Below are 15,429 nucleotides of genomic sequence, written 5' to 3' on the forward strand. Positions count from 1 at the left end.
AATGTTGAATGATTTCACCTATATTTGCTCTGTTTTCATTTTAGGACCCTGAAGTGAGGCTGAGGTAAGGCATCTGTATTAGTAACTGTTTTAGTAACTGTCAGGTACTGTTAAAGATCACTTTTAAAATGTATACTGCAGTTACATTTTGCATTTTATGTATCCAGCAGATGATTTTATTCAAAGTGACTTAAGTTATACTTTTTATCAGTACACTTAAAAAAATCCTGGGTTATTTTCAACCCAGAGTTGGGTAAAAATTGGATAGAACACCAAGATGGGTTAAAATTTACCCAATGCTGGGTTGTTGTTACCCAACCATGGGTTATAATAACCCAGCAGTTGGGTTGAAATAATCCAGCATTGGGTCATTTTAAACCCATCAATGTGTTCTGTCCAATATTTACCCAACGCTGGGGTTAAAAACATCAGACCATTTTTAGAGTATATGTCAGGCATGAAAATCCCTTACCTTTCGGCGAAATTTGCCGTTTTGAAGCCAAAAAAGGTGACCCACGTGAATCATGTAGATTCGATGAGAAAACATTTTTGGATGGGGGGTAAACGTGTTGTTTGTAGACGCGCCCTTCGCCGTCATCCAACATGTATCCCAGACATTAGGTTTGTTTGAGTTCATGCTGCGCTGCGAAAACCGACAGGCAGGTAACATCAAAGTATCACAAGAGTGAATCGAGAAGCCATAAAAGGAAGTCTGCTTTTGAACGGCTCTCGCGCTACTGTGATGTCATCCGTCTTTCTGTGTTCTTCATCATACACGCTTGTTGAAGATGCATAGAGCGACTGCCTTCGGGACGTAAATTCAACACAAAACTCTGTAAAACTATAACTGTAGAATTCTAAGGCGTCAATCAATTAAAACAACATCTACACAGACTGACACTGCAAAGTGACCTAAAAGATTTTTTGTTGGAATGGATTGGTACGAATTATGGACATACTCCTCGCTTGTAAGTCCCATTGGTCTACTAGTCTACGGCTGTAAGTACTTAAATGTAAATATGGTAAACCTGCTAAATATTGCATGAAATACTGTTAATTAGAACATACTGCTACTAATACTGTTTATAAGAAAGTTTATCGTTTACAGTAACGTTTAAGACTATTTAAGCGACAAAGATGCTAAAGTGATTTGTTTTCGGTGGGCATACGTGCACAAACTCAATAGCCCACGCACTGAAACGCGCGTTTCAAAAACCACACAAACACATAACCTTTGGGCTTGACAGGAGATATACGTACAAATTAACTTGTAATACCACAGTCTCGGCAAATATTCTCATAAAAACAGTCGTATATTATAAGTGAGCAGTTGATCATATGTGTCAGTTTATAGATCAGCGCTTCTCCACCGGTGTTAAAGGGACAGTTCCTCTTATTAGAAATGCTTATGTTTGTGTCATTATGTTAATAAAACTACAGAAGACAAAAGTAAAATCACCTTTATAGCTTTAAAAAAGATCAGTTATATTTAATTTATAGAATGAAAACAGTGTTATATTAATGTGATACTGTTTCTCTACCTAATCAATACTGTTGTATCTTACTTTATTTGTAACTTTGTTCTTTTCTATTTTATATGCTTGTAATTTCTTGATTTGTACTTTTATTTTCCCACATCACTTTCTTGCTGATCTGAAAATTATTCAACCCATCACTCAAAAACCATAATGTAGTTTGTAAAATTATAATGTAATGTATAACCATAATGTATATTGTAAAATTAAGTAATTTTAAATTATATGTAGGCCTGCAGGTCCACCCTATTCCAAGGCCAACTTAAAATTGTATGGCCTTGTGACTGATGGTCAGATTATGGCAACATAAAATTATTGCAGATGTAAAATTGTAAGGGAATGCTACTTGTCACAGCTTTCCATATTTATTAACCCATTTAATTAAACATTGTTTCTGCTACTAGTCAAATGTTTACATTTGAAATTTACAATCTAAATTATCCGTCAGAATTAAAAATTGAAATAATGGTCATAATGTATTTTTTGCTTATGTTATGGTGTGCATTTTGTTTCTGCTGGGATGTTGGGTTCCTTCCTTCTTTCCTTCTTTTTTGTCCTTGGCCAATCACATGCCTGAAGAATAAACAAGTTAAGTTACAGCATGTCCCCTTATGAGGCCGTAATATTTATTCTGGGGGAGTCCTCCCACCTCGCGGCCCCATCAGAGGCCATGTCGCCCCTTTCTTCTCACCTTTTTTACCCCTGACCCGTTTTCATGCCTGATATGTGCGATCAGTGGGATTGAACCCATGATCTGTGAGCTAGTACAACTGGTAGTCTGTTAGGGTATTGCCGTTTTTTCCTTCTAATATTTCTTTTTAGTAGCCTAGATGTAAAGATCATGGATGTGTTTTCCCACTTACAGAGTAGGCAATCAAATGAGGGTCCCAGAAGATCATTCAGTTGATGAAGAGAAAAAAGAAGATGCACATATGGGGCATGTACCCTAAAACTAATGGACATTGAGACGTTCTTTTCAGCATGAATTAAATTACACTAGTCTCATTGTATCATAAAAATGTATATGGATAATACTTGACTACCATTTTTCTTAAGAAGGTAATGAAATAATCAAACTATCAGGTCAAAATAGGATGACATTTTTTTCCCCCACATTTAAGCAAATATAACAATTTAGTCTTATTTTCCAGGTGTTTTTATATTAACCTCCAGACATTTGTTTATTGTTTGCACCATAATAATTAATTTTGTGTAACTGTAACCTGTTGTACACAAACGTGAACAATTACACTGCTTCATGTTCAAAGAAAAATATTTGGTTATTATATTTACTGGTTCTTACTAACTCCAAATAGCTAAAAAAAATACAAACCAAAGCTTGGGTCTTAGGAGTTTAAAATAAAATTTAGATGCAGTACTGGTGGAGGGATTTAATTAAAGGTATGTCATTAAATACAGTTTATGGACCATCACCACATCATGCTTCTCTGATTATTTTAACTATTAAAGGGACAATATGAAGTATTTTATTAGTCAAAATATGTCCTCATTGGTGTCAAATTACCTCTGTCAATTATCTGACTTTTCTTTGTAAGCTTAGCATTTCTTCTCTGTATTTACATTGAACGGTTAAGTCCAAGAAGGCTTTGTTGTCATTTTGCCATATTTAGAAACTATAATAGCAGAGAGGAACAAAAAGCACTAGCCTACCGCAACGCGTTTCCACAACGCTTTTTCGTTCAGAACACGTGAAACCGCTGAAACCGACAAGGAGAACGGTGAGTACATAACGGCTACCGTAGTTGCAACACGCATTTGGAAAAGAGAGGCACTAGAGAGCACTATTTGTTTGAATCCAAAATACAATTTCACCACTAGATGGGGGAAATTCTACTTACTGTCCCGTTAAACACAGTATACGATTAAATGTTTGGCATAGTAATAGCTCAATGTTTTTAGATTAAAACATCTAGGTACTGTACAAATAGACCCAGAGAATCCTTCTACTTTGTAACAGAAAAAATAAACTTATAAAAACAAGTCATAAAATATTTGCATGTTTGTATTCTGTACACAAGAATCAAGATGTCCAGGACCTCCAGCAGAAAAATAGACCTACAACATTAAAGATACAGCGGTACATTTCATTTTACACATGGGGTACATTTTAAAGTTTGAGTGTTGTAAAATGTACCCCATGTGTAAAATTAAATATACTGCTGTATCTTTAATGTTGTGGGTCTATTTTTCTGCTGGAGGTCCTGGACATCTTGATCAGATACATGGCATCATGGATTCAATGAAATACCAACAGATAAAAAAATCAAAACCTGTCTGTCCCTGTTAGAAATCATAATGGGCCATGGTTTGATCTTCCATCAGGGCAATTATCCAAAACTAACACAAAAATGAGTCACTGAGCACAAAACAAAGCTTCTGCCATGACAATCCAAGTCCCCTGACCTGAACCCTAAAGAAAATTTGTGGGATGAACTGAAGAGAAGAAGCACCAACATGGAGCTGGAATCTGAAGCATCTGGAGAGATTCTGCATGAAGGAATGGTCTCTGATCTCTTGTCAGGTGTTCTCCAAACTCATCAGGCATTATTCAATTCAATTCAATTTTATTTATATAGCGCTTTTCACAAAAGTCAATTGTTTCAAAGCAGCTTTACATAAATAGAAGCAGTGAAAAGCACAGAAAACGACAGATAGCCCAACAAAATACATGATAGCATGAGCAGTTAAATTTGCTGCGGCTATGACTCAATATTATAATTGCACGTATTACTAAAGCAACGTATAGAAGAGGAAGCTAGGTAAAGCCCAAAAAGGCTGCCTCCCCGGGGTGAAAAATAGTATTATAGGTGAATACTCAGAGCGGTTCTCTTGGGAAAAGGGAGGTTGCAAAAAGAATTGAATTAAAGGGTATGATTAATTGTGAGAAGTGTTTATTAGAGAAAAATATTTCTCTCATAATTAAATTTTCCCTCATTTTAAAATTATTATTCTCCAATGAAAGGTTGGATTTTTCTAGATTTTTTAAATTAAAGATCAAAAGTATTAATGATGCAGATTTATTTTCACAGCCTTCTTTGGTCATATTTACAAAGGGTATGAATAATTTTGAGCTCGACTGTAAATACACACACACACACACACACAGGGACGTGCACGGGGGGTTGCTCAGGTTGCCCGGGCAACTGACCATATGCCCTTCTCCACTCAAGTTGCACAGGGACGTGCACGGGGGGTTGCTCAGGTTGCCCGGGCAACTGACCATATGCCCTTCTCGACTCAAGTTGCCCTTCCGAGGTGAAAAAAAATAACTAGTAGTTTTACTTCATTGCACTGTGTGGCATTCCTTCGTTACTGTATTTTAATTAATTACGCAATGTGTATTTAATTTTTAAAGTGCCGTCTTGTGTTTCTGGCGCTACCTATAGGCAAAGTAAGCAAATGCCTAGGGCCTCAAGCTTGAAGGGGGGCCTCCATAACTTCTAAATCTATGTGCGCTAGTCCGAAAATTACAACTGACAGCAATAAATAAAGTTTTAGGTGAGTTAGACTTTATGCGACGCCGCCCCAAGAACTGCACGTGGATGATTGATAAGCAGACTCATCTGTATGATTTCTCGATTCGCTCTTGCAGTGTTTTGATATCATCCACCTGTCAGTTCTTGCAGTGCCTCATGAAGTTAAAGGAATAGTCTACCCTTTTGCCATATTAAACTATGTTATTACCTCAACTTAGACGAATTAATACATATCTATCTTTTTTCAATGCGTGCACTGTACAGCACGTCGTGAATGTGTTAGCATTTAGCCTAGGCCCATTCATTCCTATGGTACCAAACAGGGAAGCCACCAAACACTTCCGTGTTTTCCCTGTTTAAAGACTGTTACATGAGGAGTTATACTAGTAAGTATGGTGCCACAAAATAAAACTTTTTTTTGGTACCATAGGAATGAATGGGCTAGGCTAAATGCTAACACATTCGTAATGCGCTGTACAGTGCACGCATTGAAAAAAGATAGGTATGTATTAATTCGTCTAGGTTGAGGTAATAACATAGTGTAATATGGCAAAAGAGTAGACAATTCCTTTAAAGAAGCCTAGATGAACAGCATTCAAATCTGTGCAGCTGACCGACTTTGAGTAACGCTGAGCCATAAGCGGCTATCATGTCCTTTTCTTTTCTGCTTATAGCGGCATGCAAAGACAGTTCAGCGCATGATGCAGGCATTTTGAAATAATGCGTTTTAAAAATAAACTTAGATTTGTTCTGTGTATCAACGTTGTCAATTTCAGGACAGATCAAACCTGAGTGCTGGTTACTCTGTTTAGACATTCTGAATGCGTGTGCACAATAGCATTGCGTGGGGAGCTGACTATAAAAATAGTCAAGTTAAAAAAGTTTGTATTTAAAGTCAAACAGCAAACAAAATTGGCGTTATTAAAGTATAATGTAAACTGTCTGTATATGAAGAGTTTCGTTGCCAAACGAGATAACTCCGTTTTTTTTTTTCAGAAATCTCGTTTTTTGGTTGTGCATTCCAATTAATATCAATTCAACTGCAGTTGGTTTGTTTTGATTTAAACCTTCACAACTTAAAAAATACCAAAAGTAGCACCATTAAACAAAATAATGACATGATAACATAATAATAAACATGTATTGGCAAAAATGTTAAAAACGGAGTTATCCTGTTTTGCAACAAAACTCTTCATATATTGTACGTCTTCTACACTTCATTTTAATTTTCAAATCATGAAAACATGATGCATATTTATTGATAAAAAACAATTTAATTATTCTGCTTAGTATTTTGTCTATTTAACTTCCAGTGGCAGCTGATTTGTATGGATATTTAAGGTATAAAAAGGAACTGAAATAAATATGAATATAATACATCTGTAAGGGGGTGAAAAATATGTCCCCATCTGTTTGCCCAACGGCGGAACCAAACGGCATGGCGAAGGATTATAGCGCGTTCGGTCTTTTCCGGCGCTTTGCAGATGACGTTTTGGCGTTACGTAATTTAGGTATATTTATCTCTTATCTGACTCCAAAGACAAATATTTAGTTTATATTATATTACAAATCGGATTGATTATTACTTTTAAAACTTACAGAATTTAGATGGATGTTTGTTTATTTATTCTGATAAAGCTCTGGTATTACACTCGTTCATTCGGTTCTCACAGTCGCACATGATCCTAGTATGGGCCTCATAATTAATATACTGGTCAACGGTCATAACCGAATCAGTGTTGGTCGCTGCCAGAGGTTGGACTATACGCTTAAGCGGCCGCTCTCTGCGTGCTCAATTTTAAGCATACTTTATTTAGTCCCCTTAGAGGTGATACTTAATTATTACAATAATTATTTCTAGTCAAAGTTAATGAATAGTATAATATTGAAATAAACAGAGGTTTAGGCTGACCCTATTTAGAGTAATCAGAAATGTTACTCTAAACGGAAACACAACCTCCACGCTTCTAAGTACATTTAAACTAACGCCAATTGCTAGTCGTATCTCTCAAATCCTCAGCTGATGTATTATTCACTATCTAACTGGGATTGGGCTGATCCTAGCCTGATTTCAGTCCTTACGGTAACTACGGATACAACGATATTACTTGCAGTGTCAACACTTACCGAGCAACACAGAATAAAATCAAACATAACAGTTTATTAACCAGGTAGGAAAAACATAATTCAGAAGCCAATTTGCATTCCAATTTAAATACGAGGAAACAAATATAATCAAATGAGAATAATGCATACCTGGCAAATGATTAATATCTGGTTACAGATTTCTCAAAGTAAAATAAAATACATGATGCTGTATCAAAGATACAGCATCATGGGGGTGAATTTCCATGAACAGAAAGACCCCCTGAACCATTTTACATCATTCCCTTAAATATCGAGAGACAAAGCATATAGGAGTTTGGTACTGATTGGTTGTTGTAAAATTCAGGGGTGATGCCTAATATACATACAGTGGGTGATTGGTCAACATCTCTAAGGTAGGAGTTGTCTCCCAACATTAGGTTAAGTTTACTTATTTATTGTCACAGATTAACATTGAATCCTGTTGTCATATTAATAAACCCAAATGTACCACTTGCATTAAAACACTTCATATAACATCAAACAAAACCAGTTTCAGATTCTTTGTACATGTAGAATGTATACAGTTTGCTTTTAGAACATGAGGAGAGGGGGACGAGAAAGTGTGGTAGGGTGTGTGACTCTTCTGTCTCACCCCATGGGGTAACTGTCTTGGGGGGTAGATGTGAATTCTTTTCAGAAAGGTTTCAGATGATAATTCAACAGGAAATAGGAAGCGGTTCCCTGTGGATTCAGCCATTTGCTACTGGCTTTAGAAATACCTTTTGTCAGGGTTTACAGGGTTTACACATCCATAGTCTAATATATAACTTTATACTGTACACAGTAAATTGGAAATCCGGAAATCAACACCTATAGAGTCAATTTTAACACTTTAGAAGTGTATATAATGGAACCACCCACAAAGTGTTATTTCAACACCTTACAGAGTGTTTACCTTTAAACACCAAGACAGTGTTACAACATTAACACCAAGTGAGTTAAATATTAACACCAATGCTGATTTTCAACAACACCAGTATAGAGTTGGGTGCAGCTTTGAGGAAACACTGACAGAGTTAATAACCTACTCTGTCCCGGTGTTGATTCAACAATTTAGAAGAAATGACCATCTATTCTAAATAACTCTTCAAGAGTCAAATTTTACATCATCCTGGTGTTGATACAACACCTTTAAAGAAATAAAAACAACACTAACAGAGTTGCCAGTCTTTTGTATTACTGTGATTTCTACAGTTTTTTCCCCTTTTTTTTGCATACCTGTAAAATTAAAAAAAAATTATCTAAAAACAAATGCACCAAGAACACATCACTCTGTTACTTTAAAACTTTATTTAAGCACAGAACTTCATAAAATCCATAAAACCTGCATCTTAAATGTATTACTATAAGTAACAGTCCAGCACAATGTAAAAAAGAGTATCATTGCCATAGGACATTTGTATATCAAATGGCTTGTAGAAATACAAGTCCTGAGGTTTTTTGAGAACAAGATTTTCTTCTTGCACAACAACATTATAAGCATGGAGATGTTCAACAAACTCTGATTCCATACACAATAGTAACAAATAAATGCCATCTTTCAAAAGAATTTGATGAATTTTTCCAAATACAGGTGCATCATCAACAAAGTCTAAGCAAACAACAAGACCACTGCGATACTCAATACCTTGACTTTTAACCCACGGTGTGACCATTAACTGGCTGGAAAGATCAACATCGAGTTCCTCTGATATAAAATCACAGTTTTCAAGATCACTCAACAATTCATTTGACACAGGTCCAGACTCAATACCTTTGATAGAATTTGACTCCCAGTGGTATGCAATGGCTAACTGGTGTTTTCTTGCAAGAGATTTGGTCAGATTTTTAAAATTTTTTAGATTTTTCTTAAAAAACCTGTGTTTTGCTTCATATCGCATTGTCCATACGTGGACCAATGGGCCAATTAGCCTGATGCATTCAGGGTAGTGAATCATGAGGTGATGCTTTGGAATTAGATTCTTTAAAGGATATAACTCCTTGAACAACTGATGATGCTCCGCTATGAGATGCTTTAAAAATATTGTCATTCCTTCAGAAATGCAAGAGGAAAAAACAATATTAACAATATGTAAAAGGAGCAACATCAAATTCCAGTGTTTATCACCAACTGGGACTACATCTCCAAAAATGAGAGGAATGTTCCTAATGAGACATAAGGTCTGACTTGCATTGAGCCCAATGCTGTTACCTGCTTGTTGAAGGTTAATCTTGGTTGGACGGTTATTTTTGTCCAAATATCCATAGTTGAAGGCATACACTCTTTGAAGAATAGAAGCTTCAGAAATTAGGCTGTGACTCATATACTCGAAAAGCAATTTCACTTCATATTGCGCAACTCCCTCCAAGATATCATGCATAATATCCAAAACAAAATTATCCGATACATTAAAATAAGTCAAGGTATTGAGTACAGTGTTTCTTTTAATACCAAAATAGGAGTTTTCATTGGGATTGTCAGCAAGATACTTGTAATGTTCCTCATTTAGGGTTCTATTACGCAATATCACTCGTGGATCATCCACACTAAATACAGTCTGTGCCAAAACCTTGTCAGTAAGGCAAAGCCTGCAATAATGTTTTGCAGAAAAAGATTCAACGTAACCAAGAATACCATTAAGACCTAGGTTATCACCAGTAATTTGCGCAATAGTACCAAAAATAGGCTCCTCAGAAAATGATGCTTTCATTCCTGTGTGCTCAAGTATTTTCACGTCTTCAACCAATGGGCCAAGTATTTTGTCCATTCCATATTTTCTTTCATCTTGAGAATGGAACAAAGATATTAAATGAATGTTCATTAGGGAAGAATTTACACGTGGTGGTAGGTTACGAAGCACAAAATATAAACAGCCAAGCTTGTGTATGCCTTGTTTAGACCCCAAAGGGTTTGCAGTTTCAAAATCGTCATAGTAAATCTGGATCTGAAGAGCATTGTTATGGCTGGAGTACAAAGGATGTTTTTTGTAATACTGTCCGTCACAAAAATCTTGATACATGTCACTTTGTTGTTTCTCTTGCATAAGATGGCAAATTTCATCATTTCTAAAAATAAACTCTAGAGTCTTCAGAAGAGGGATATATATGAAACTCTCATTAACTGGTATTTGCTCATACATTCCTGAGATTTTATTTCTCCTTAAATCATATCTGACACCCAGATGCACTTCAACAGGTTCAACAACCCCCCATTTCTCACTAAAATATTTTTTCCATTTGCTATCAGTATTAAAATCTGAGAATGAATTATGAAAACTATTAAAAACTTCTTCAACTGAACTCCTAGTTGTGCCATCAACAGGCAAAACATTTAAAATTTTTTCCTTTAAACTTGTATGGAAATCATTAACAAAATTCTCCATGCTTTCAATTACTGACATTATGACACTATTTGCAACACCGTTACCCTGCAATTTAGCTATTAAGGATGCACACATTTCCCTGGAATGGTCCCTTGCCACAGCAGAACAGTCATGGAAACTTGGAACTGGTAAATTTTGTTCATCGTCAGACACAACAGGTGATACTGCTTCATCAGGATTTGGAACATGCTGATTAGGCAGAGATTCTTCTGCACTGCTTGATGCTACACCACTCGAATGAAACCTAACTAAATGTTTTTTAAACCCTGCGTAACTCTTAAATTGCAAGGAACAGCCATCCTGGCCACAAACCAACTCAAATTTCTTTCCAGGATACAAACCATGTACAAGTTTAAGGTGCCTAAATAATTTTGTAATAGTATCAAGCAGTGATTTGCAGATGTAGCATCTAAAGATCATTCAAAAATTTGGCTCTGATTTCCTTTACCCTTGGGCTTTCACTGGTTGTGCCGACATCAATTTTGTAAACTGTCGTTTGGAGAAAAGTGTACATGTTTTTGAGTGGCAGATCATAACTGATGCTGAAAACAAAATGGACCTTAAAGAGTTCATCTAGTGCTGCTAGCGAAGAGGATTCTTGGCAAGGGATGATCTTTTTATCAACCACAATGAAGAATCGACTGATGGCTTCCTTGCTGCTCCCGGAGGCAAGAATGTAGGGTTGACGATTCTCTTCAGTCTCAAGGTGTTCCTCTAGACTCCGACATGCCTGAATAACAGACAGCAAAAACTAGAATGAATGCAAAATTATCCGTTTTAGTCTTTTTAACTTATTTGAACATGTCATCTTAAAGGAGAGAAAACACTCAAAGAAACGCCACATGGACCACAGGAAGTTCTGTTAATTTATGTTTAGGTAAACACAATTTAATCAAATTAGTGCATAACCTCCCATTCTACAAATTATGTAATTCAAACAACAAGCTGGAGAAATGAATTTGCCAATTTTAAGAACAACACTCATAGCCCTAATTCAATGTCACCTGTGCATCAGTTACCTACCTTGTGAAACACCACAAGATGGTCAACAGCCTGAGAAATACTGATCTTATGGGTTTTCTTTCTTCCAGAAGCCTGTGGTGATAATAGGTGCAGAAGTAGAAGGAAGGACGATATGTCACTGTCCCATTCTGAAAAACACAAAACGGTTGTTAAATGTGTACACTAAAATAATTTAACTGCAAAAAAACTGCAAGTTAGTTCTGTCCAATCATACCTGGGGAATCCTGTGCGCTGCTGCTTTCTCTGTTCTGTTTGGCAGATGACAATAATCTTTTCAACAATGGAGTAGAAGGCAAAGGCTCTGCTAGCTTGATAACCCTCGATTTGAAAACAGTTGGCCACCTTTCCAAAAGCCTGGAAGCAGTTTCTGACCCAAAGAGGAGTGTGAAGTCCTGAAGAATCTGAAGTAATTTGCAGAGAAAACGTAACAAAATATAAATAAAAAAAAAACACTAAATAATATGTCCTCAGCTTCATTCAATTCAGATAAATATTTTGAAGTATTTAAATGTGTTTTTAAAATTCCATACCAATCCTTTAGTATCCAGAAATCTGGGGAAAACTGATAAAATGGTGGTGCATCTCTCTGGATCATGGACAAGGCGCTGCCTATATTCAAACGTTGCCCTCATCTTCTGCATGATGACCTCACGGTCGCTTGTATGACTCATTAAAGAAATTGCTTCTAGGCTTTGATTATCATCTAGCTGATCTTCATGACAACAGATCTGTCTTTCAAGCAAAGGGCCTCCCTTTTCCTCCATTTTTGGATCATCCTTTCTCCCGGAAGGTTTTGTTCCTCTTTGTACTGTCTTTAGGCGCCATGACAAGAATCCAGTGTTTCTTTGGCCATCATAAAAATGTTCCTGACAAAATAACATATTCAAGAAAGCCATTTCAAAAAGAGCACAAAAATATGTTATCTTGTTAATGATAATTACTTACATATCCAGTCCTCCCTTGGGGATCTCTGAGTGAGGGAAACAAGGTGATAATTCCCAAACCATACTTTTGTTTGGTAATTCGATGCGGGACCCTCCTGAAGAATAGAAGCACTCAATGTTACTTTACATTGAAGAACATTAAGAATATTTTTCCTTTTAAAAAGTCTTTCTTCCAATACAATCAACAGCTTATCTACTTTAAAGGAAAAGTTCGGTATTTTACATTTAAAGCCCTGTTTCAGTTTGTTTATGATGAAATAGAACGGTTTTGACTAAAATTTGGACATATGATGCTGGCACGAGAATTTTCGGGTGTTTGTTGTATCACCCCCCACCTCTACAATGGCTGCATAGGTGCACTGGAAATTCCTTCCTAAAATGCATTAAACTTTCGTTTACAAAGACGTGAAACTCATCGAGGGGTCAGGGGTGTTCACTGGTATGCTCACACAAAAATCGCTGCAAAAGATGCTTTCCAACAGCTGTTTTAGCATTCGTTGTAAACTTGTGGACCTATTTTTCCAAACGCCTTACACCCGTACATTCTTCCGTTAAGAGCTTGAATAATAGACACTCCAGCCCAGTTGGTGGCGATAATCCGCCTTTGCCAATTGCAAGAATACAAACAACGTTCCCGGCGCGGAGTAATACCGTACCTCACAGCACATCTAATACAAGTCAATGGAGTTGGACAAACTACGATAAAAACTGTTGGAAAGCATCTTTTGCAGCGATTTTTGTGTGAGCATATCAGTGAACACCCCTGACCACTCGGTGAGTTTCACGTCTTTGTAAATGAAAGTTAAATGCATTTTAGGAAGGATTGTTCCAGTGCAACTATGCAGCCATTGTAGAGGTAGGGGCTGATACAACAAACACCCGAAAATTCTCTGGCCAGCATCATATGTCCAAATTTCAGTCCAAACCGTTCTAATTCATCATAAACAATCTGAAAACAGAGCTTTAAAGGAATAGTCTACTCATTTTCAATATTAAAATATGTTATTACCTTAAATAAGAACTGTTGATACATCCCTCTATCATCTGTGTGCGTGCACGTAAGCGCTGGAGCGCGCTGCGACGCTTCGATAGCATTTAGCTTAGCCCCATTCATTTAATGGTACCATTTAGAGATAAAGTTAGAAGTGACCAAACACATCAATGTTTTTCCTATTTAAGACGAGTAGTTATACGAACAAGTTTGGCGGTACAAAATAAAATGTAGCACTTTTCTAAGCGGATTTAAAAGAGGAACTATATTTTATAGCGTAAAAGCACTTTTGGGAGTACTTCGACTCGGCGCAGTAACACCCTCCCTCTCCCATTATGAGAGTGAGAAGGGGAGCGGACTTTTCAGGCAAGTCAAAGTACTCCCAAAAGTGCTATTACGCCATAAAATATAGTTCCTCTTTTAAATTCGCTTAGAAAAGCTCTACGTTTTATTTTGTACCACAAAACTTGCTCGTATAACTACTCGTCTTAAATAGGAAAAACGTTGATGTGTTTGGTCACTTCTAACTTTATCTCTAAATGGTACCATTGAATTAATGGGGCTAAGCTAAATGCTATCGAAGCGTCGCAGCGCGCTCCAGCGATTACAGGCACGCACACAGATGACAGAGGGATGTATCAACAATTCTTAGTTAAGGTAATAACATATTTTAATATTGAAAATGAGTAGACTATTCCTTTTAGTGTAAAATACCGAACTTGTCCTTTAATAGTTTTCAGTTACATTTTTAGTATCAAACCAAACCAATATACTTTCATAATCACTTAAAGTTAAAATAAACAATTAAAAACTATTTTATTTTAAAAATTACCCTTCTGTCTCTGTCATGTGTGCAACTAGGATGTTCACCATCACTTTTCTCATTTCATCGCTAATTGTCCCTGTATCTTCATATTCCTTCAGTACATTTGCCCCACCCGGTCTTTTCTGTAGAATTTGTTTTATCAACTATAAAAAAGAACAACACAAACAAGATACTATCATGACAGGGACGAGAAAAAGCAGGAATGTGTAAATGCCCCTGAACTATGCTCCTGATCTGGAATAAACAATAGTACACACAGGCAATAAAAACCACACTATGGAAACTTATGATGCTCAAATCCTGTACAATGAGATGTAAAGCTCAAGTGAATGTTAGGTGCAATGCCCAGTGTCTGTGTAAGGCTACTGGGACTCACATCTCTGGCCTGTGAGCTCTGTGAAGCCTCATCCTCATCCTGTCTGAATCGTTTTGGACTAAACCAGTCACTGTCCTCACTGCTTTTTGAAGTTACAGACACTGTATCTGTATCTAAGCTGACTGAAGATCGAGGTGTGGAAGGTCCTGTTAATGTTCAAAATGGGGTTAAGAGATTTCCTGTTTATCAGTTAATACTAAAACCAATTCTGGCTGTAGGGATATAGTTTGGTTTGATTACTTTTAGTAATACATATCTCCCTATCATTAACATGGCATTTAACATTTAAAATAATTATAATTCTTTCAGATATTGGAATACATTTAACATTCTCCATTATCACTTACCATCACCCCGCATTTCATCATTTATGACAAAAATTAATCCACTGGTGGTTGCCAGATCCGGAAACACATCTTTATCCACCTCTGTTCCAGTTTCATCTGTAACTGTAACTGCAACATCTTCAGGTATTGAGAATTTCTCTTTCACTGCAAGGCAAGAAGTCAATTTTATTTTCCTTTTAAATATATATGGAAAGAAACTGAATAAAAAACAAGTTTTCTTTGTACATCACTCACCCTCCTCTATGAATATGTCAAAGCAAGCCTCTGGGATTTTGATGAACTTCTTCTGGTTCCGAAATTGTGCTTTAATGAGCATCTCTTACCTCTGAACTTGGATGGAACAGAATACCAATATATAAATGGCTTGCTATAAATTCTAT

At 36.5% G+C, this 15,429-nt stretch overlaps 2 protein-coding genes across 2 annotated transcripts in view; one reads left to right on the plus strand and one right to left on the minus strand.

Annotated features, from left to right (window-relative positions):
- The window catches only part of trim44 (tripartite motif containing 44), a 43,014-nt gene extending 40,046 nt beyond the window's left edge, over positions 1 to 2,968 (plus strand). The window contains exons 5-6 of the mRNA XM_065291138.2: positions 45 to 64; positions 2,401 to 2,968. Coding sequence (XP_065147210.1) covers positions 45 to 64; positions 2,401 to 2,485 — 105 coding nt within the window. The 3' untranslated portion in view covers positions 2,486 to 2,968. The remainder of the gene's footprint in view (positions 1 to 44; positions 65 to 2,400) is intronic.
- A 5,515-nt stretch (positions 2,969 to 8,483) lies between these two features.
- Positions 8,484 to 15,052, minus strand: LOC135780851 (uncharacterized). Its single transcript, XM_073813278.1, has 8 exons — positions 15,046 to 15,052; positions 14,703 to 14,848; positions 14,333 to 14,469; positions 12,511 to 12,604; positions 12,096 to 12,431; positions 11,780 to 11,966; positions 11,566 to 11,693; positions 8,484 to 11,272 (listed from the first exon to the last, which is right to left on the minus strand). Exons 1-8 carry the CDS (start codon positions 15,050 to 15,052, stop codon positions 10,952 to 10,954), a joined length of 1,356 nt encoding a protein of 451 aa, XP_073669379.1. The 3' UTR covers positions 8,484 to 10,951.
- Between the last annotated feature and the right edge of the window lie 377 nt (positions 15,053 to 15,429).

The sequence above is a fragment of the Paramisgurnus dabryanus genome, chromosome 23 (genome assembly GCF_030506205.2).
Source record: "Paramisgurnus dabryanus chromosome 23, PD_genome_1.1, whole genome shotgun sequence".
Classification (NCBI taxonomy): Eukaryota; Metazoa; Chordata; class Actinopteri; order Cypriniformes; family Cobitidae; genus Paramisgurnus; species Paramisgurnus dabryanus.

What these genes read in the sequence shown, in the direction of transcription:
- LOC135780851 (XM_073813278.1), bottom strand. An exon ending in CACATGACAGAGACAGAAGG is followed by an intron (nt 12,605 to 14,332) that starts GTAATTTTTAAA and finishes TCTATTCTTCAG; the next exon opens with GAGGGTCCCGCATCGAATTA. An exon ending in TTCTGGATACTAAAGGATTG is followed by an intron (nt 11,967 to 12,095) that starts GTATGGAATTTT and finishes AAATTACTTCAG; the next exon opens with ATTCTTCAGGACTTCACACT.